Source organism: Ipomoea nil, unplaced genomic scaffold (genome assembly GCF_001879475.1).
Source record: "Ipomoea nil cultivar Tokyo-kokei standard unplaced genomic scaffold, Asagao_1.1 scaffold0579, whole genome shotgun sequence".
NCBI classification, from domain to species: domain Eukaryota; kingdom Viridiplantae; phylum Streptophyta; class Magnoliopsida; order Solanales; family Convolvulaceae; genus Ipomoea; species Ipomoea nil.
In genome coordinates this window covers 678,794-702,749 of record NW_017617007.1, presented here as the reverse complement: position 1 = coordinate 702,749, position 23,956 = coordinate 678,794, and the positions used below count along the sequence as shown (strand labels likewise).

At 36.2% G+C, this 23,956-nt stretch overlaps 1 protein-coding gene across 1 annotated transcript; it reads right to left on the bottom strand.

Annotated features, from left to right (window-relative positions):
• Window positions 1–10,530: 10,530 nt before the first annotated feature.
• Window positions 10,531–12,970, bottom strand: LOC109174232 (pectin acetylesterase 7-like). The gene is made up of 12 exons (XM_019323480.1): window positions 12,880–12,970; window positions 12,630–12,799; window positions 12,465–12,547; window positions 12,107–12,340; window positions 11,944–12,030; window positions 11,731–11,855; window positions 11,571–11,631; window positions 11,434–11,487; window positions 11,253–11,330; window positions 11,083–11,167; window positions 10,832–10,965; window positions 10,531–10,691 (listed from the first exon to the last, which is right to left on the bottom strand). The coding sequence occupies exons 2-12, from the start codon at window positions 12,796–12,798 to the stop codon at window positions 10,605–10,607; spliced, it is 1,197 nt and encodes a 398-aa protein (XP_019179025.1). The 5' UTR covers window position 12,799; window positions 12,880–12,970; the 3' UTR covers window positions 10,531–10,604.
• Window positions 12,971–23,956: the final 10,986 nt, after the last annotated feature.

The window sequence follows — 23,956 nt, the reverse complement described above, 5'->3', positions numbered from 1 at the left end:
TTCAACATTAATTGGGAAGAAAAAAGATATAATTGAGACAAAATTGTCATCTTATTTTGAGTTAATTCCACTGGAGGTCCCTTGTCTTTGGTGGCAATTTCAAATTTAGTCCCAGACTATCGTTTTTGTCATTTTACATCCTAGACTATCGTTTTTTGGACACTTTTAGTCCTTCTCATGTTTTTTTTTCTATTTTTAATAAGGACATTTTTGTCTCTTTATATTTTTCTTTTGTTATTTTTTTAGTTTCAACCAGCTTAATTGGGTAATTTATATCTTGCACCACGACGCGCGTTGCATTGTGCGCCAGATGCAAAACGACGTCGTTTCAATTTTATTTTTTTTTTAAAATTTCGCTACGCAGTGTTTGGCAGTTCAGTTTCCTTAAAAAAAATCTCATGTTCAAAAATGTACATAATGTTATACTAGAATACACATAATTGTATACATGAATGTACATAATTATATAACAAAATACGCATACTCTTTTTTACAAGATAATACACAATAAACATAAACTTTTAACATAATACACATCAACTCTTAACATAATACACAAAAATTTCCTAATTCGGATGTACATAATTGTATAAAAAATGTACATAATAAAAAATATACATAATCATGTCAACTTACTACCGTGCCTCCCAAAACGACGTCGCTTTGGGACGCAAATTATGCCCTGGACTCGTGTCCACAATGCATTGTGGACACGAGTCCAAAACGACGTCGTTTTCATGGAAAACGCGTCATTCCAGTTTTTTTTAAAAAATTGATTTTGTCTCGCTGTTAACGGCGTTATTCGTTTGTGCCATTATGAATGTACAGTTATGGGATTATGAATGTACAGTTATGGAATTATGAATGTACAGTTATGGAATTATGAATGTAAGTTATAAAATTATGAACACAGAGCTCTGACATTATGAACTTACAATTATGAACATATAGTGATAAAATTATGAACATAGAGCTCTAAAATTGTGAACATGGAGCTTCGAAAATTATGATTTTAAAGTTATTGAATTATGAATGTACAGTTACGGAATTATGAATGTACAGTTATGCAATTATGAATGTACAATTATGGAATTATGAACACAGAGCTATGACATTATGAATTTACAATATGAACAGATAGTGATAAAATTATGAACATATAGTGATAAAATTATGAACATAGAGAGCTCTAAAATTGTGAACATAGAGCATCGAAAATTATGAAGTTACCGTTATTGAATTATGAATGTACAGTTATGGAATTATGAACATAGAGCTCTGACATTATGAACTTACAATTATGAACATATAGTAATAAAATTATGAACATATACTCCTGTAACGAAGCGGTCTGAAATTTAAAAAAATAAAAAAGTGGAAGATAACAGTGCCACTAACAACACTGTTACCCGTGTCCAGCACGCATGCTGGACATGGGTCCATAGCATAACGATTGGCTTTGGGAGGCGCAGGGCGCACAGTGCACTGTGCGCCCTGGTGCAGGGTATAATGATTGGTTTAATTGGTTTAGGACTTTACTAAAAATTTGTTGAAAAATATGGTTACTAAAAATCAGAGGTTACCTAAAGTTCTAAACCAATTAAACTGGTTGAAACTGGAAAAAATAACAAAAGAAAAATATGAAGAGACAAAAATGCCCTTACTAAAAATAGAAAAAATCATGAGAAGGACTAAATGTTGGGAGCTATTAAATATGTTCTAGTGATACAAGTTTATATCTAAAGTGTCTAAATAACAACTGCATTGCATTATAGTTTGGGTGAATCAACAATTTGGTCCCTTAGTTATTTGCGACTTGTCAATGTAGCCCCTCAATCACGTATTCATCGATTTGGTCCCCGAAAATAATTGTTTTTCGTCAATTTAGTCCCTATGGCCGTATTCCTTCAAGACTCAGGCGAGAGCTCCGATTTGCCCTGGGCATTTTGGTCTTTTCACGCTTTCTTCTTCATTAACTCTGGCCAAGCTTCGCCGGAGGGAGCTCCATCTCTTCTCTGCTCGTCGAAATGAGCTCACCGCCGTATAACCACCCAAGAACTGATATTACACTCTGAATTTCACAATACTTTGAAGATCAAATCGTTTTCCCAGCTGCCGTGGAGAACAACGGCGTTTACTACTCCCAAAATCTGCCGACTGTGATGGTGACCAACGACAACGGATCGGAGTGGATGCTCCTAGGTTGAGAGCTCTAGTTAGCGTCCTCGTCTCCACTAATCACTTCAACGTCCTCGTTTGCGCTCCTGATTCCGAGAAATCGGCGGTTAGTCACAACATAACCTAGCGCCACGCAATTCGGGCCAAAAGAGTTCACGACATTCCCGGAGCCACTGCGTTTGCAGTTGTCGGAACTCCACCTCGAGACCACCTTGCTTGAGCGCCGCCGTGACAAACCACGAGACCACCTTGCCTGAGCGCCGCCGTGACAAACCACGAGACCACCTTGCCTGAGCGCCGCCGTGACAAACCACGAGACTTGTCGAACCGGGTTCGCGGAGCTAGGCGTGTTAGATGAATAGATGGTGCCGTTTTCCCCACCATTTCCGACGATAATGACACGCACTTGATTTCTAACACTTTGGCGCTCATTAACAACGCTTCTGCTCCCAGGGAAACTACCTACGAGGATGGTTTTCTGACGTAGGTTTCGCCTGGTGACCGGAAACTGCTCCAGGACGGCCGAACCTAGTGGTAGCTCGGGACGGCTCTGGCGACTTCAAGACCGTCAAGGCCGTCCTTGTTGCCGCTGCTATGAGGCGGCGGCGTGGCAGTGGACGGTTTGTCATCCATATATAGCGCGGCGTTTTCTGGGAAAATGTTGAGATTTGGAGGAAGACGAAGAACATCATGCTTGTTGGCGATGGATTGAGGCGCACCATAATCGCCGGCAGCCGGAGCGTTGGCGGTGGTTCCTGATGCTGGTAAGAATAGGCTAAGAGACTAAGAGACTAAATACATGCAAAGACCAAAATGTCCAGGACAAATCGGAGCTCTTGCATGAGTCTTGACGGAATACGGCCATAGGGACTAAATTGACGAAAAACAATTACTTTCGGCGACTAAATCGATGAATACGCGATTGTGGGGCTACATTGACAAGTCGCAAATACTACTACTACTATTATTATGATGATGATGATGATGATGATGATGTAAATTTTGCTTTTTATACTACATACTTATTCCCTTCCAATCCCATATGGGCATAACTAACCATAAAATTGAAATTTCTAATAATTCTATTCTTGCAAATTAAATACAAACACTGAGATTACTACTACTACTACTATTATTATTATTATTATTATGATGATGATGATGATGATGTAAATTTTGCTTTTTATACTACATACTTATTCCCTTCCAATCCCATATGGGCATAACTAACCATAAAATTGAAATTTCTAATAATTCTATTCTTGCAAATTAAATACAAACACTGAGATGCTCGTGTAGAAGGATTAATTGATCAACAGACAAATACTTGAGATCCCCATATTTTGGCAGATTTATTTGGCCCGGTTGATGTGGCTCGTATATCTAAAATCCCGATGAATCCAGCATATATATGAGGATTCATGGTATTTGCTCAGTGACCCCAAAGGGGAGTATACAGTCAAAGATGCTTACAGGCGCATTATTGGTGACCATGACCATAGCCCAAGTGCTTTTGATGAATGGGTAGCATTATGGAAATTGAAGGTTCCGCCTAAATGGAAAACCTTCCTATGGAGAGCGTTATGTGATATACTCCCACCTCAAACAACTTGCTTTTAAAGAGGGTAGATGTGAATCCAACATGCTCAATGTGTGACTTGCAACATGAGGATGTTATATATGCACTCTCTTGTTCTTTGTGATTATTCTAGACTTGTGTGGAACATTACATAATTGCCTATCACAAATATTTTGTCTGATTCGTTTCCATTATGGCTCACGGGTGCATTCAATATTTTAACAGAAGAGCAATGTCGTTTCCTGGTTGCTGTGCTTTACCACCTATGGAGCGCTCGGAACACGGTGGTATGGGAACTCTTATTACCGTGCCCCGGCCAGATATGGCGACGAGCCGCCACTGCCATGAACTCGTACGCACAGCTACACCGGTGGCTTCCTCGGCAGTCGGCGGCAGAAGCAATCTCGACCACGGCGCTGGCTCTGCCGAAGTGCTATGTGGACGCGAGTTTTCGGCCTTCCACCGGAGAAGCCACCTACGCCGCGATTCTTCTCTCGCAAACCGGAACCTTTTTTGCCGTCACGAATGGACATCTATCGGGATGTTTTTCACCGCTTATGGCTGAAGCACTTGCGTGCAAAGAAGCATTATCTTGGCTCAGAGAACGGGATGTGATGGATGTGGATCTTTTAACAAACTGCTCAGAACTACGGAGCTCTTTACTCCAGGCTCCCACGACTATTCGATCCTATGTTGGTGTCGTTATAGACCAATGTAGGACGTCTTTATCTAATCATTGTTCGATACATGTTATTTCTAGGTCTGTTAATTTACATGCTCATACATTAGTTTCGGTAGCTTTTGATCAGGATCACTCTATGTTTTGGGACTCTGTACCCCCTAACTCTATTGCTCCTTTCATTCATTAATATATGGCTACGGCCTCTACTTCAAAAATAAAAATACAAATACAAACACTAAAATTTAAATTTTCACTTTATTGCCACACTAATTGCAATCCATGTGGCAATCCCCCCTCCCCCATAATTCCATCATTTTAACCAAACGTTCTGTAAAGAGAAATTACGATTTATAAAAAATTAGAAAAATATAAAAGCATCCACAACCCTTCTTTTTGTTTTTTTGTTTTTTTGTTTTTTTTTGGGTGCTTCAACAAACGGCCCAAGGTCATTACTTCCAGACGTTATGCCATGGAACCGTGTTCACCATTCATAGTGAACACGGTTCCAACGGTGTTAGTACACCGTTATCTTTTTTTTTTTTTTTCTTAATTAATTGCGTGACTTTTCTTCTTTATTTTCACATTTTGCGGTTTCACTTTAATTTGAGGTGAACAAAGATTTCGGACATTCATAAATTATGAATTCATGCCTGCACATTCACTTTGGAACCATGCCTACACATTCCCGTCCGAAATCACGGACATTCATAAATTATGAATCTATGCCTGCACATTCACTTTGGAACCATGCCTACACATTCACTTTGGAACCATGAGATTATGAATTTTCTGTTATAAGATTATGAATTTTCTGTTATGAGATTATGAATTTTCAGTTATGAGATTATGAATTTTCTGTTATGCGATTATGAATTTTCTGTTATGAGATTATGAATTTTCATTACATTCATAATTTCGAACATTCATAAATTATGAATTCATGCCTGCACATTCACTTTGGAACCATGCCTACATATTCCCGTCTGAAATCACGGACATTCATAAATTATGAATCCATGCCTGCACATTCACTTTGGAACCATGCCTACACATTCACTTTGGAACCATGAGATTATGAATTTTCTGTTATAAGATTATGAATTTTCTGTTATGAGATTATGAATTTTTAGTTGTGAGATTATGAATTTTCTATTATGCAATTATGAATTTTCTGTTATGAGATTATGAATTTTCATAAAATTCATAATCTCATAACAGAAAATTTATAATTTGATCAAACGCGCGCCGTTAACTCCACATCCGCGAATTTTTTTTTTTTTACCTAAAAACGACGTCATTTTGCCTTGTGTTCACCATTCTCGGTGAACACGATTCCATGGCATAATTTGCGCATTACTTCACACGATGCTTGGCTACACTTTCTGCATCCGCCATAAGGAAATCACTTTCTTGACCCAGGTTCGCAAGTCGGGCCAATGCAATTAATTCCTTCTATCAATGTATGAGACAAGTCAGACAACCTCATGATCCCGCAAGTGCACAATCGTTATACCCTGCACCACACTGTGCGCCCCACACTAGGGCTGTAAACGAGTCGAGCCGAGCTCGGGTAGACTCATGCATGCTCGTGCTCGTTAATGGTCAGGGCCGGATTTTAAATTTTTGTAGCCCTGTTCTGGTAAATAACTGAGGCCCTCCAAAATCATAATTTTTATAATTGATATATGCAAGTTTCGAACCTTTAACCTTCAAGTTAAAATACAATAAATACACAATTTTACCACCTCTTAATGAAACCTTTTAGGTTTAATTGAAAACTTATAGTTTTTATTTCTAAACTAACTAGGTAAAAATTAAATATTTGGCCTCTAAAATTTGGGGCCCCTATAAAATTGGGGGCCCTGTGCGGTAGCCCAGCTTGCACAGCCTAAAATCCGGCCTTGGAGCTCGTGAACTGATGCTCGAGCTCGTTCTAGCTCGTGAACTGATGCTTGAGCTCGAGCTCGAGCTCGAATTCGAGCCTGAACTCAAGCTCGAGTTTAGGCTTGAATTTGAGCTCAATTTTGATCTCGAATTTGACCTGTTTGATTTAAAATTTAAACTACTTTGTTTTATGACTTTTATCCATACATAATTATTAAAGTATTTTAATTTCCCTCCCCTAATTATTATTTTTATATACTAAATATAATATAATTATATTATATATTATATATTATATATTATATAATATATTATAAGGCTCGCTAGCGGCTCGTCGAGCCGCAAGCCTACAATACCTAAGTTCAGCTCGTGCTCGTTTAATCCACGAGCCGCTTGAGCTCGAGCCGAGCCCGATTTTGATCGAGTTCGAGCTGAGCGTTGACTGAACCGCTCGCGAGCGACTCGCGAGCGGCTCAGCTCATTTACACCCCAACCCCGCTCCTCCCAAAACGACATCGTTTTCGGAGGCGCGGTAGGAAGTTGACATGATTATGTATATTTGTTTATACAATTATGTATATTTTTTATTATGTACATTTTTTATACAATTATGTACATTTTTTTTTATACAATTATGTACATTTTGGAAATTTTTGTGTATTATGTTAAGAGTTGATGTGTATTATGTTTATTATGTATTATGTTAGATTATGTGTATTATCTTTTAAAAGAGAGTATGTGTATTTTGTTATATAATTATGTACATTTATATATACAATTATGTGTATTCTAGTATAACATTATGTACATTTTTGAACATGAGATTTTTTTAAAAGGTAAATTAACTGCCAAACACTGGGTAGTGAAATTTTAAAAAATAAAAATTGAAACGACGTCGTTTTGTATCTGGGTGCATAATGCAACGCGCGCCGTGGTGCAGGATATAAATTGCCCACAAGTGCCCATCCATCAAATTCCTGCAGTTCTCAACTAGACTCGAGTAAACATGATCCAACTTTATGCATGCATACAAATAATGAACATATATATATTGATTTGCAGAGTATCATATTTTTAAGGAGGGTGGAGTGTGCCAAATAAGTTCAACTATATTCTACAAATAATTTACATGTATAACGATAGAAACGAACTTAGAATATATATATATATATCTAAATAATCAACATTCAATCAGATTGTACATGCACAAATAATGAACTATATGAACAAAAATAGTGAATTTTATGCATGCAAATATTGAAACATATGCATACAAATAATAGTGAACATTAATTTACTAAATATCATATTTCTATAAGTAAAGGGGATAGATTATACCAATTAAATTCAGCTATGCTATACAAATAATGAACCTTGTGTACAACATAAATGAGCTTAAAATATACATGCCTAAATAATCAATCTTCAATCAGTTTGTATATGCTCATATAATGAATCATATGCATACAAATAGTGAACCTTATGTATAAAAATCATGAACTCTGAAGTTATTTTAATACTATTTTTTACGCATTCAAATAGCGAACATTACGTATAAAATAATATATCATACTCATAAAAATAATGTAGCATAATATCCTCCCTTATTTTCTCTCAATTCTTATACCATGGACCAGAGTCCACCTTACATTGTGAATCATGATGCAAAACAACATTCAAATTATGTGCTTGCAATTAAAATATTAGGTATACATGATATACTTCATCATTTTCTCTCCAATCTTTCCTCCCTTTTCTCCTCATCTTGTGGGTCTTACTCTTCACCATCACCTGTTACTTTATTCACTTTACTATAATTCCCCTCATCTTGTAGGTCATACTCTTCACCATCACCTATTACTTTATTCACTTTACTATAATGTTAATTTCAAAGTTAAACTTATATTTTCAAATTTTGATTTTAAATTAAAATAAATAAGTCAAATAATTTTTGAATTAAATTTCAAATATTAAATTTTTAAAAATAAAATTTCAAATATTAAATTTTCAAAAATAAAATTTCAAATGAAATTTTTAAAAATAAATACATAAATAAAAAAAATCAGTAGTTATTATTATTATTATTATTATTATTTAAAATGGTCAAATTGACCCTTAAGTCAAGTAGATAATGAAATTGGGTCGCTTAAAAAAAAAAAAACAGTCAAAAAAAAAAAAACAAAAACTCCACCCTAAATCTGTAAAATTGTTCAATTGAGTCAAAATTAACTTGTTTAGAAAGTTAATTCTTCATAGGTGTTAGGAACATATGTATTAAGATTTTGATAATACCAATGTAACTTAGATAGTAGACCCCTAACTTTTTGTCATTTATTTTGCTACCTTCGTCTTAGACGAAAGGTACCATAACACACTATGTAATTCGTGTTAAGTTAGTCAAACACACGAAACCGAGTTTAGGTTTCTTTGAACGAAAGAAGAATTGATGATTGAAGTAGAGCTACATCTCGGATAGACCTCGAATGGATAGATGATCCCTTACAGTCGAAAACAGAAACCGAAAGTAACCTTTCGACCAGAGACATTATTTCTAATGTTCAAACTGCCAAATACAATCCATCTTCTCTCAACTCAAGAAGAATGTTGTCAAATGTCTCAGCTGATGGATCATCCTAGAAATAAGTAATCCTAAGAATGAGAGCACGCTTATCTAGGTGCATTAAATGACATAGTACCTCTTTTCAGAGCTAGAAGACAAAACTTGCAGAAGTTCTTGCTTCCAACGACTATATGGTACAGCTGCATTTAATGAAGCAATAAATGCACCAGGTTCTCCGGTTATTAACCACTGGATCATAGGTTTGAAATATCATCTCCCTCCAACGGATGGATATTTTCTCTCTTATAAATACCCTGAGGTGCTGGTTTTTAGAACAATCGATCATACATATTCAAAATCACAAGTTCACTCTCTCAAGCTTTTAAAAACCAGTGTTTCAAGGTGTGAAGTTTACAAGAAGACTTATCAGATTTCATCCTCACAACCTTGAAGAAGTCTTGCAACTTATATACGTTGATCATCCATTACTCAACCAGTCAGTCAAGACTTCAACCTGTTGGAGAACCTCACAGATTATTTTCTTCCAACCCTCTACTCTGAAGAAAACGTTGATAGAGGCGGAGTATAAACTCAGTTGAAAAACGTAATTTGTACTTGAGTGATATATAGTGCAAACATTTCACGAGTTGACTTGTGAAGAAAGAGTGGAGTAGGCACATATCCGCTGCGTAATAACCCTGAAAGGAGTTATTTTCAAGAAAAACAAGTTGAGTCTGTTCACCCCCCTCTAGACTTTCCTTTGATCCTACCGGAACCAACAATAGGTTTGACACGTGTCTATGTCTAAATATTTTTTGTTTTTGTTTTTTTTTTTTTTTTAAATATTTATTAATTAATTTTTTTTAAAAAAATAAAAGGCCACGAGTTTCTCCGACCAGAGACCCGAGCCGCATTTCTTTCCATATTCTGCCATTTACGGCTAAGCCTTCCTCCAAACGCTTGCTTTCTGTAACAACCTTAGACGAAGAACAAAGATAGAAAAAGAATAGAAGAGAATGAAGATTAGGGGTTAAAGAAGATCCAAGAGAGGTGAAGAAGAAGATAATAATAGTATTGTTGTATTCAAACTCAGTATATAAATCCAACCTTACACTCCCAACCAAATATATAAAGCTAAAAACTAATCCCAGGCACTACACAACTTATTAATTCCTTCAACTGCTCGGTTTGTAACCTTCAAAACTGACCAATATTTAATATGGAGATTAATTCTGCAATTATAATTCCATAACATCTGAATTAATCCTTCAAACAGTCATTGGAACAGTACTCCAAAAGAAGACGTACATCTGTGGAACTTCTTGTTGCTAGTTTGAGAGGCAAGTTAACAGATCAGAACCTGGTCTTAGTGAGCAGATGAAATATTTTATTTTTTAATTAATATTCATAAACATGATTTATTTTTATAATTAAAAATATTACATTGATAAGTCATGGTGTAAAATTTAATCTTATCAATTTTTTTTTTTTCGTTTTTTTTTTTCTTTTTGGTTGAGAAATTTCATTTTAACATTAATAAAGTCTTCAGAATTTCAATAATACTTTGATTGAACAAATTAATTCACGAGCTTATTTGATCAATCCACAATATTCAAAAATATATACGGAGTATAAAAGTCAAATGTATAGTGAATAAAAAGATCATTATATTATATATATATATTTATTAAAGTACAATGAAGAGATTACAAATATTTCATTCAAAACATAATTGGCACGGTGTTTGGGTCTATGAGATTGATAGGATGTTTGTCAAAGAACCAATTGTAGAATCCGCTCTCGATGGACTGGTAAGATAGAAAAAAAAAAAGAAGTTAGATTGTATGTCATAATGTATAGGTTACCTCCTCGTGATCCTTCGTCCGCTAGGACCACAAGAAAGGGTATAATAAAAAAAAATCGTTAATTCAGGACTTTATTTTATTACCTTTGATTTCGAATCTGCAAACATAGGCTTCTTATAGTTGTTTGAAGCAAAGCTATGACCGAAGTTAGAAGTAACTATAAATCCTTTGGTGGCACTTGGTTTTGGCAATGCACTTATTATTTGTTTTTTGAAATCTGAAACACAAAATTAAAATGTCACATTGAAATTAATTTAATTTATTGAATAAAAATATTTTGTGATAAAAATGGGAAATTGAATAAAAATATTTTGTGATAAAAATGGGAACATACCTTGTAGCAGAGCCATATCACTTGGGCTAATAGATGATCCATTCTTAATGGCTCTGTACAAATCTATCGGGAATGTATTTTGCACCTATTAAGAAGCCACAAATTAAAATTATCAAAAAAAAAATTAATATTAAGCATGTAAATACACCAATAAATTAAGTAGAGCTAACCTGAAAGGAATCGTATGCTGAATGGAAAATAAATAGAGGGGATTTCACATATTGCACCAAATTTTTTGGTTGGAAGCACTGCATAAATTCAAAGTTTATATATATTTTATTTGATTAAATGTTAACAATAATATATATAATTCAATATTGTGTTTAGAAATATGCTTATTTAAACTTATACCTCAAATGGACTCATTTTTGAAGTGCACTCTACAGGTAATGACTTGTTTGGTTGCTAAATAAAATTCAAAATCAATTTCTTGTCAGAAATGGAAAATGCACACAAAGGCTAGGAGTGAAGGAGTGGAGAATTATTACATGCAGAGCAACTACATCGCTAAAAACCGCCTTAAAGTATTTTGCATGCTCGGGATCTTTCCTGTTAAGATAATCATATAGATTTGAGAACCACATTAAAAACAGTCTTAAATAATCATGTAGATTTGAGAACCACATTAATCAAACATACTAATCTTACACGATAAGAAAGAGAGAACTATCTGAAAGGCATTTTACTCTAACGCCTTTTGGAAATCGACTGGTAAAGCGATCACAATGTACGAACACGCCTAATCCACCTGCTGAACCGCCGACAAAGATGACCTATAATCAAACAAATGAAAAGTTTAAAACGCTATTGTAACTATACATTGTTCCTTAAATAAAAATATAAACAAGTTTAGAAAGTTACATTTTTAGCATCTTTCATTCCCTTTGCCATTAACTCATCCACAACCACTTGAAAAATCCTTGCTCCTCTATAGTAGAGTTTTGTGACCTAATAGAAATGGAAAATTTGTATATACATATGAGTTGTATCTATATTTTAAATGATGAAATGCTGAGATGCATACCGGATCAGGTTTTTCAACATCTCCCGCGAATGACCCTCCATCACAATACCGGACAACAACTCGATTCCACTTATAAAAAGTAGTGTAGTTTTCATTCATACCAAATATGCCTTTAAATATGAGAGGTTTCATGTTGAAACTAGAACCCAACTCACGGCCCATACGGCTCGAACAATTCTCGACAGAGAGGTCAAGAGTAGAATATGCGTCATTACTCATACACCACCCTCCTCCCTGAATTAAAATTCAAAATAACAAAATTAAACTTTGATTATATATATATATATATATATATATATATATATATATATATATATATATACACACGCACACACAATTTTCTCTTTTGAGAACTCACTTGAAGGTAAATGAGCCAATTGCTCGCGTCTTCACCTTTCCCCGAAGAGAAATGATAGGCTGGTGGACTCCCATCCAAACAAACTAAAACATTTTATAACAATTAATATTAAATTGCTTAAAAACATCGTTAATGAACCATAGTTTTATATTGTATATAATTTACCAGCTCCTTTCTCATCGGCACCCTGGATAATAGTTTTGGGAATAATAAAATCAAGATAATCCTCGGTAATAGGTGTGGGAATAGGATTGACGTTTGCATATTGCACACTTATAACCAAAGAAAAAATCAGCAAACATATCCAATCATTTGACCTTGGTGAGACAGCCATTCTGCAAACAATAAATAATTTCAATAAAGTGTTAAGAAATTTTAGAAAACTTGAAGTTAACATAGAGTAAAAATGACACACCTCAAAGACTCGGGATTATTGGCTTCCAAGGTTAATTAGGAGATCAAGTCCCCCCTCAACCTCGAATGGAACGGATATAAAACTAAATGATTATTTTGTGATGAAATTAGCTTCCAAGGTTGATCTATATATAGTGGGTGGGGGCATAACCAATACCGAGAGAAATGGTAAAAATTAATCCTACAAATGCGCTATGGATCGTAAAGAATGGGTACAAAGTTACAAACCACATATTTGGGTATGGTGCAGGTCTGATGCATGAAGAGTAATGAATTTCCGTAGGGAAAATTGGCATTTTGATCTTCTTCTTTTTTTCTTTCAAAATTAAAAGAAATTTAGTGTAACTCCTAACAGTACATCATTAATATTTTATATTACTTTTATAAAATATAATATATTTATTATAATGCCAAATTTTCTTATGATGAGACCATCTCATATATCATCATCGGTGAGATGGGTTAAATTTTTTTTTTTTTTTTTTATACGTGTTACATTTTCGCACGCAAGTACTATAATTTTCATCATAAGTAATTCTTCAACTTTTAATATTAAAATTTGATTTAAAAGTATTACTTTTTTTTTTTTAATCAAAAGCATTACATTTTCATTATAAGTATTACATTTTCTTTCATAAGTAACAACTAAACAATTTATCCATGATCAAAATAGCATTTTTTTCTCATAGGTAACTATTCGACCTTAAATATCACATTTGAATCAAGATTATTACAAATTTCTTATAAGTAACAATTCAATTATTTATGATTAATATTACATTTTTTAACATAAGCATTATAATTCTATCACGACTCAACCCGTCTTACGTATAAAAATCTGTGAGACGATCTCACATGAAGCTCACTCTATTATAACTAATTTATAACATTTAATATCAATAATTAGTTTAGTGGCCAAGCACCTTATCTTCATATGCCATGTAGTAACTCTCCCATTCTCCCATCTGGGAGGTCATGATGAGATCGAGCCTCAACGGAGGCGGTGTTGACACTGATAGAGAAAATTTCATACCATTTATTATATGTGTGCATATTTTACTCAACTCATTTTTATATTATACACACATTCACGCATATTTTGGCTACAAAACACTGATAATACATATTTGTTGTAAATAAACAAATCACTACACTTAGTTTTCCTAGTGTGTTTTATTCTTCTATATGTGATCTGTGACTTATTATGCATTTATTCATGAATAGATTTACTCAGTACATACTCCCGCGTAGTGATTATGAATTTCTTTAGTTTCCTAAAAAATAATAAAAGAAATATATTGTTGGAGAGGGATGTGCATGTTATGGAATATATATTTGATGTATAGAATCTCTATATATTAGGTAGTTTAGCGTTTTAAGTATGTAGGACATATGGAAACTTGTTTCCTATTCGTAGTTTTCTAGTACCTATTTATAGGGCTTTGTATACGATATTCTATATGACAATTTGAGACAGCACATTAGAAACTCTCTCTCTTTACTTTCGTAACATGGTATCTGAGCCTTTTTCGATAAAGGGATTTTTTTTCGCTTCGCTGCCATCACCACCCATCTAGGAAGGGTCGCCGGCGACCGTCGATCGTGCCTGCAAATTTCGGCGCCGTTCTGGGCACCACAAACTTCCGCCACTTGCCCCATGCGCTGGCGCGTGAGGGTTTTCTGGATACCGGAAAAATTTTTTGTCGCATGTTTCTAGGTCGCCTAGGTTCCCTCTTCTCGGTTCTGGACTTAGTTTGGACCATTTGGCTTCCGTGATTTTTGCTTTCCAGTCAGGTTGCCTTCAGGCTCCCTTTTTTTGTGTGGTTTTGTGATATGTTTTGGTGGGTATGGTTGAGTATGGTTGTGTTACTGCTTTGCCTTGAGATCTTATGATGAAGAGGGTGATTGGTGAGGGGTTTGCGATGTGAGGTCTCTACGTTGACCTCTAGACGGATGGAGTCCGTTGCGTGTTATGGTGTTATCTCATTTTGTGTTTTGGTGCTGTCTCTCCTTTGTTTTGGTAAAGTCTCTCCTTTTTTTTTTTTTTTTATGCTCTTCATTTGGAGCATGCTTCCCTTTTGTTAGTCAAAATGCTTATCTTTTGCTAGTAAAAAAAATTGTGTCCTCCAGTTTGGAGTTTGTCTTCTTTATCTTGTGTGTCCAAGCTTGTTCGATCCACTTTGTGTTCACCCGGAGTTGCGGTATTGGTGGCGTTCAAAGCTTTCGTTCCAGGGGGAGTGTCCAATCTCAAGCTTGTTCGGTCCACTTTGTGTTCACCCGGAGTTGCGGTATTGGTGGCGTTCAAAGCTTTCGTTTCAGGGGGAGTATCCAAACTCAAGCTTGTTCGGCTACTTTGAGTTCACCCGTTGTTCGTGGTATTTGTGGCGTTCAAAACTTTCGTTTCAAGAGTGTGTCCTGAATGGATTTGAGTTAGTTCGTTATTTTGTTATTTTGGCTTATCACTTATTTGTGTAGCAAGTTGGGCATTATTAAAATATATGCTCCAACTTGAGGGGGAGTGCTATGGAATATATATTTGATATATAGAATCTCTATATATTAGGCAGTTTAGGGTTTTAAGTAGGTAGGATATATGGAAACTTATTTCCTATTCGTAGTCTTCTAGTATCAATTTATAGGGATTTGTATTCTCTATTCTATATGACAGTTTGAGACAATATATGATAGCACAATAGAAACTTTCTCTCTCTTTACTTTAGTAACAATGCCGAAATACACCTTTATGCTTCAACCATGTTGAACCTGCTTCAAGAGGACAATCACGAGGATACAACCAATTCAATACATATCAATAGCCTGAAATAATTTGTTTAAATATAGAGAGATAGTCCTTCGAATTAGTGCATATGAATCCGTGAATTAAGAAGTCCAAAAACCTCCACTTTTATACTTAACAATGTGTAACTAATTTCCTATAAATAAGCTAACTAGAAATCCTAAAATAATGATCACCGTCCATTTGAAATTCAGGTTGAAAACTAGTTCAACTAAACTGAATTCTGTTAGAGAATAATGTTAAGATACGCTGACACTGATTCAGATGAAGACTAAGAGAAAACATGAGACTGCAGCGCTAAACGAGATCTAGATGGGGGTACGGTCCAAAATATTATAACAAGATTATAATCTAAGTTTTGTCAAATAAATTACCAATTAAATTAAGATAATGTGTATCATTTGTACACTTGCACAAATAATGAACTTTATGCATGCTTACAAATAGTGAACCTTAGGCATACAAATAGTGAACATATTGATTTGTAGAAGTCATTTGCAGAATATCATATTTTTTAGAGTGTGCCAAATAAGTCCAACTATATTCTACAAATAATTTACCTCATGTACAACGATAGAAATGAGCATAGAATATTTATGCCTAAATAATCAACATTCAATCAGTTTATACATGCACAAATAATGAACTATATGAACAAAATATGGCTAGTTTTTCCTCCTGGTTTGCATAACAAGAACTAGAAATAGAGAGCAAAACAATTCTGGCTTAAAGAGGGGGATACGAATTCTACCTACTTCCACATTATGATACAAATGATACACGTTAGACCCTTTTATGTTGGCTAATTTAATTGACAAAATAATCATAATTTATATTGGAATTAACCTATGGACCATGGACCGTCTCCTATCAAAAGGTATGTCTTTATCTTCTACAACATGAGTTTATTCGGAGGTGTTCGAAATTATGAAGAAAATACTCATTATGAATATGATTGTTAATCAAGTGGTCTTGGTTAATTGGTGTTAATAAAGGAATTTATCTTTGCATGGATTTGTTACAGTTTGGCATTGAAGTGGTAAGTGAAAAAGTGTGGTGTGTATTATATTAGAAAATTAAAGTATGGTTTGATGAGTGGATGAAGTTAGTATTGAAGTCAGCTTACGCATGGAATGAAGAATTCAAATTAAATATGTGGCTTTGGTTGGTTGGTGATTATGGGATGCTAATTATGTGGATCAAAGTGTGATTAATTTATTACTATAAAAGGAAGCCATCTAAATGAAGAAAGTTGCCGAATTGAGTATTGCTATTTTGAGTGAAAGACATTCTAGAAAGCTACTGTATTAATCTCCATTATTATTATATTATTTCTTGAGGATTTTAGTCTGAGCTGCACAGTCAGTACCTGGTACAGCTGAAGCTTCGCTTGAAGATCGTCACGGCATGCACGTACAATCCTGAGTAGATGTTAGGAAGGTGTTGTAGTGGTAAAAGTTGAGGGCTATTTGTACTTACCTCTTGTAATACTCCTTGGTGAACATCTATAGTGGATTGGACAGACGTGGGTTGCCCCGCAGACGTAGGAGAAGCGCTCCGAACTGCCTGATCAATCTCTGAGTACTTGTTTTATTTTTTTGCATTTATATTTCGTTTTTTATGTTCATTAAATAACCGAATTAATTGATAATGTAATATATCTTCTAATAATAAGTACAACTTTAAAGGTATAATTGAATTCAAGATTCACGGCACTTTTTCAATTGGTATCAGAGCCTGTAGACTTAATTTATTAGTCTATCGATCTGGCTATTCCGTGCTTCTTGAACTCAAGTTTTCAGCGGATATTATTATTATTATTTGTTATACTATTTTGTGCAATCTCACTGTTTATTGAGTGTTTCAGAATGGACCGTGTGAAGGTTCTTCCCCAGTTGACAGGCGACAACTATGCCTATTGGAAAGCTCGCACACGTACACATCTTAAGGCCCAAGGAGACGTTGTTTGGCGGTTCGTGGTGACAGGTTGGACTCATCCGACTAAAGCCAGTACCAGTGATGATGGAACGCGAGTAACTAAACCTGAAACTGAATGGTCCCAAACTGAAATAACTAATGTTAGATATAACGATAAGGCCTTAGATACGATTTACTCTTTTATGCATGAAAGTCAGTTTTCAATAGTTGCAGGTATTGCTTAAGCTAAAGGTGCTTGGGAAGCTCTTGAGTCGACCTACGAAGGAACTACGTCGGTGAAACAATCAAAGCTGCAGCTAGTCCAGTCCGACTTCGAAGAGCTTCGGATGAATGAGGATGAAACTATCATCAACTTTCACACACGCGTACAAGAACTGGCGAATCGTGCAATGGTCCTTGGTGAACCATTCTCGCAAGCGAAGTTTGTTAAGAAAATACTGAGATCTTTACCCCCCAGGTTCAGAATGAAAGTCACGGCTATCCAAGAACATGATGGCTGGGAGAACAAAAATGTTACTCAATTACTGGGAAATCTTAGAACCTATGAAATGGAAATTTTAACTGATCACACGAAAACGAAAAAACAAAAAAATGTAGTTTTTGCCGCTGAAGGAAATAATGTTGTATCTGATTCAGACGAAACAGGTGATGATACAGTTGTCTTTTTGACTAAATAGTTTTCTAAAATTCTGAAACAAGTATCCAAAAATTCACGCGACAGAAATCCACAAAGAGGAGCAACATCGTCCAAAGCTGGTCCCAGGACAGGTTCATCAAACTTCAAACAATCTGTCTCACGTCCAGGACAGTCCAAAGAAAAACCTAACAATAAAGGAATTAAGTGCTATGAATGTGAAGGCTTTAGACATGTACAAGTAGAGTGTGCCACCTACCTTAGACGCAAAAAGTCTATGTAAGCCATTACATGGAGTGGCGACGATCTTGATGTTGAAACAACTGGATCTGATGTCGAAGAAATCTCGGGTAACTTTGTCGCATTTACTGCACGTGTCGCTGGCTGTTCTGAATCTGTTGAAGGAGCTGACTCAGAGGGTGGTGAATATGTCTCCGCGGAAGATTTAGAACTAAATGCCTTGTCTTTTGAAGTTGAGTTTAATAAGTTGTATCCCAAATCGGAAGCCCTACGAAAAGCAAATCGTAAACTAGCTAGTGAGATAGAGATTGTAACAAATGCTAGCAAAGTATATCAAACTCAAATAGTTGATAGGAATGTACTGCTTAAAGAGGCAGCTGACCGTGAAGAAAAACTACAAAACGAAGTACAGACTGGGAATGTACTACTTAAGGAGGCGGCCAACCGAGAACAGAAACTACAACAAGAAGTACAGACCTTGAAGCAGGAGCTAAGCACCTACAAACGACAAATCCAAATGATGGACACCACTTCAACACTTGATAAAATCCTGATTCCAGAAGAAAAACTTCTTCAACATTTGGTTTGGGCTTCACCAGAAGCAACTCAAAAGATAAAACGGTATTTGTCAAAGCGTCTGGACCTGATCCAGAGGACATCCCTGAATCCAACACAATGAAATGAACCCATGGTATAGTAAGATCAAATAAGCTACATTATAAACTCTATAACCCCGTATGTCACTATTGCAGGTTACGATGTCATACCAGACCTGAATGCTACTACTTTTACAAGGATCAAAGAATCGAGAAGTTCAGGCACAAGAACATTCAACCCTTTACAAAATAGATTTGGGTTAAAAAGACTGAATATATTTCATTTGTTTCTTTTCACTCTAAAAGTGCAGGAAGAGAATAGAAATGGTACTTTGACAGCGGGTGTTCCCGTCACATGACAGGAAATGTCAAATTCCTAAGTAACGTAAATGCTAGTAAAGGTGAAGTTACCTTTAGCGACGGTATTAAAGGTCAGGTTACTAGCGTAGGCACACTAAATGTAGCTGGCTTGCCAAAGCTAGACAAAGTATTGCTTGTCAGTGGCCTTCACGCAAATCTTATCAGCATAAGTCAACTATGCGACCAAAACTGGAATGTGGGTTTCACCAAAAACAGCTGCAGTGTTATGGACAAAACAAATCAATGCGTTATGGAAGGTAAAAGGTCAATTGACAATTGCTATATTCTAACTAACATATCTTCTGTTGCAGGACCAGCATAGATGAAGCTGAGCTATGGCACAAAAAACTGGGGTATCTGAGTTACAGACTACTTGGTAAACTAATGAAGATAGAAGGTGTTCGTGGTTTACCCAAGATAAAAATCGAATCAACCATTTGTGGTGCCTGCCAAGCTGGGAAACAAACTAAATAATTTCATCCAGCTCAACATACCATAAACACAAGTCACTGCCTAGAACTGATCCACATGGATCTCATTGGTCCTACTCAAACTGAGAGTTTTGGAGGTAAGATATACATACTGGTATGTGTTGATGTTTTTTCACGTTTTCCGTGGGTAATCTTTCTTAGGGAAAAATTCGAAGCACTTGAAGCTTTCAAAACACTGGGACTGAAACTCCAAAAGGAAAGAAATGAACCTATTATTCGAATTCGAAGTGATCACGGACGGAAATTCGACAACAACATGTTCGATGCCATTTGCAATCAATCAGGAATTACCCACGAGTATTCAGCACCAAAGACACCTCAACAAAATGGAGTCTTTGAATGAAAAAACCGCATCATTCAAGAAATGGGACGAGTCTTGCTCAACGCCAAAGGATTACCTCAAAAATTCTGGACAGAAGTTGTAAACACCGCATGTCACATCCCCAACTGAGTCTATCTTCGGCCAGGAACAAGTTAAACACCGTATGAATTATGGAAAGGTAAGAAACCGAATATTAAATACTTTCACATTTTTGGCTCACGATGTTTTAGTTTGAAGGATAGAAATCCTGTTGCAAAATTTGAACCAAAAAGCGACGAGGGGATCTTTCCTGGTTATTCAACGAACAGTAGTGCATATCGTGTGTACAACAAAGTGACCAAGACCATCATGGAGTCTACAAATGTTGTAATTGATGATCAACCGAATGATATTGTTGACGTTTCATAGGATCTTTTTGTCAAGCACATATACTAAGGGCTATTTTTAATAAAATTATTTGAATTAACTATTTGCTCTTTGCCCTAAGTATATATGTCTTAGTTTTTGCCAAAATAAATTGCCAAAGGGGGAGATTGTAAGTGTACAAATGATACACGTTAGACCCTTTTATGTTGGCTAATTTAATTGACAAAATAATCATAATTTATATTGGAATTAACCTATGGACCATGGACCGTCTCCTATCAAAAGGTATGTCTTTATCTTCTACAGCATGAGTTTATTCGGAGGTGTTCGAAATTATGAAGAAAATACTCATTATGAATATGATTGTTAATCAAGCTTGAAGAAATTAATCAAGTGGTCTTGGTTAATTGGTGTTAATAAAGGAATTTATCTTTGCATGGATTTGTTACAGTTTGGCATTGAAGTGGTAAGTGAAATAGTGTGGTGTGTATTATATTAGAAAATTAAAGCATGGTTTGATGAGTGGATGAAGTTAGTATAGAAGTCAGCTTACGCATGGAATGAAGCATTCAAATTAAATATGTGGCTTTGGTTGGTTGGTGATTATGGGATGCTAATTATGTGGATCAAAGTGGGATTAATTTATTATTATAAAAGGAAGCTATCTAAATGAAGAAAGTTGCCGAATTGACATTCTAGATTAATACAGTAGCTTTCTAGAAAGTCTTTCACTCAAAATAGCAGCTGCACAGTCAGTACCTGGTACAGCTGAAGCTTCGCTTGAAGATCGTCACCGCATGCACGTACAATCCTGAGTAGATGTTAGGAACGTGTTGTAGTGGTAAAGGCTGAGGGCTGTTAGGAACCTTGTATTAGGATTTTGATGATACCAATGTAACCTAGAAAGTAGACCCCTAACCGTTATTAATTTCAATCGCCACTTTCGTCTTAGACGAGAGTTGCCATAACTCACATGTAATTCGTGTTAAGCTAGTCAAACACACGAAGACGAGTTATGCTTAGTTGTTAGGGTTATCAAGACGAAAGAAGACACGAAGCATGAAGCAACCGCAACGAGAGTTAACCAGGAGTTGTCATTTAGCTCGAAAGGATAGTCTTATTGATGACAATCCTTCAAGACACTCCTTCTCCTCTATAGCAAGAAGAATGTCTCCACTGTCTGACTTGACAACATCCTACGAACAAAAGGACCTCAACTTGTGGAACACGCATACCAAGGAGCATTAAATGAAGATGTACTTTTTCCTGAAGCTAAAGGACAAAACCCTAAGGCTCTCCATGCCATCAACGGCTACAAGGTACAACCTCATTAATGGAGCATTTAATGCGGGAAGCTCCCCGGTCTTTACCCACTGGATAATAGGTTTGAAAATTCATCTCCCTCCAACGGATGAATTTCTCATCACCTATATAAACCCACCTTCACCAACTAAGAAGGTGTTGGTTCTTATCACTCGATCTATCTATAAGCAAAAGCTCTTAAACGCTCCCAGCTCTCTCAAGCTTTTGTGAACCAGTGTTAAGGTGCAAAGATACTTGAAGAAACTCATTGATATTCATCTTACACCTTAAAGAAATCTTGCAACTTGTACGAAGCAATCATCTCATCAGTCAAGACTTCATCACGTTGGAGAAATCAGAAATCATTTTCTACCAACCTCAACTCTGAAGAAGACGTTGATAGAGGCGGAGTAAACTCGCGGAGTTGAAAAACCTACGAAGGCTGTCCGGCTTAGTGATCAAGGAAGTCTTTGTGTATTTGTACTAACGAGTGATAGTGCAAACCTTCCATAAGTTGTGGAAGAAGAGTGGAGTAGGCAAAGTTGGCCGAACCACTATAAAACTCTTGTCTCCCTATCTTTTTACTTACTCTACTTACTTACTGCATCATATCATCTTTCGCGCCAATACCGAAAGTCTCTTTTATAACGTCAAATCGTGCAAAGCAAGTAAAACGAACTTAGCTTTTCCACTGCGCTAAAACTCCGAAAGGTTGTTGTTTAGCAAAACACGAAAAGAGTCTATTCACCCCCCCTCTAGACTCTCGCCATAACACTACCGGGACCAACAAGTGGTATCAGAGCCAAATATCTTGATCGGTAAAGGCTTTGCATTTACTGCCTGGTAGATCCCTTATCAAAGTCTCTGAAAATTTGCATATTTTCAGCTTTGCACGTATTTTTCTTGCAAGATGGAAAAGGATCATGCTAACCGCTCTATGCAGCTTGCTTTTAGCCTCTCTAAATTTGATGACTGGAAGGTCAGAATGCAGGCCCTCCTCTGCTCCACACATGACGAGATGTGGGACGTCATAACATCTGGACCAATCACAGTCATGATGGCGAACACACAAGCCGCAGCTCAAGGAGCCGGTGCTGAGCAGATGATACCGAAACCAAAAGATCAATATACCTCGGAAGAAAGGACAAGGGCAAACCTGGACAATGTAGCACGAAACATCCTCTACAACTCCCTTGATGACTCCTTGTTCTCCAGAGTCCGAAAATGCAAGAATGCCATGGAAATATGGAATGTTCTGATGGATCTGGGAGAAGGTGATGAACAGGAAAATGACAACAAACTGACTATGGCTATGAAGAAGTTTGAAAACTTCAAGATGTTCCCCAATGGAACGATCATGGACATGGAACTGAGGTTCACCAGACTCTTGGGAGATATGTCAGATCTCGGGAAGGAACTGACTGAGAAAGAAAAGAATATGAAGATTCTTCGTGGTCTGCCAAAGTCTTGGGAAATGAAGGTCATTGCAATGAGAGACAACAGAGACATGAAAACGACGAACACAGCCAAAATCTTCAGTGATCTTAAAGCATACGAGTTTGAGCATGAGTCGAAAGATGTCGAAGAATCAGAAACGAGAAATGTAGCTCTCGTGGCCAACCAACAAGCATCAACATCTAACAGGTCAAAATCTAAGTCTTGTGAGTTTTTATCTAATGAATAGTATGCCCTATTTGTTAGGAAGATGAAGAGGTTCATGAGGAAGAACAACTTTCAAGACTCACATCGTTCGGGCCACCGAAAGCAACATGAAAGTTCACCTCAAACCTCAAAGCCAGAAACTTCAGACTCGCAATTGTTGTGCTACAACTGTCGGAAACCAGGACACTTCAAGGCAAATTGCCCTCACCCAACAGTGAGAAAACATCAAGACAGCAACGCTACCAAAAGCCCATCCAAAGAGACTGGAGAGAGATACAAGAGAAATGACAAGCCAGAGTCATCAAGCTCCAGAAATGAAAGAAGGAGAAAGGCTATGGTAGTGAACGAACCTTCAGACACCATTGAGGCC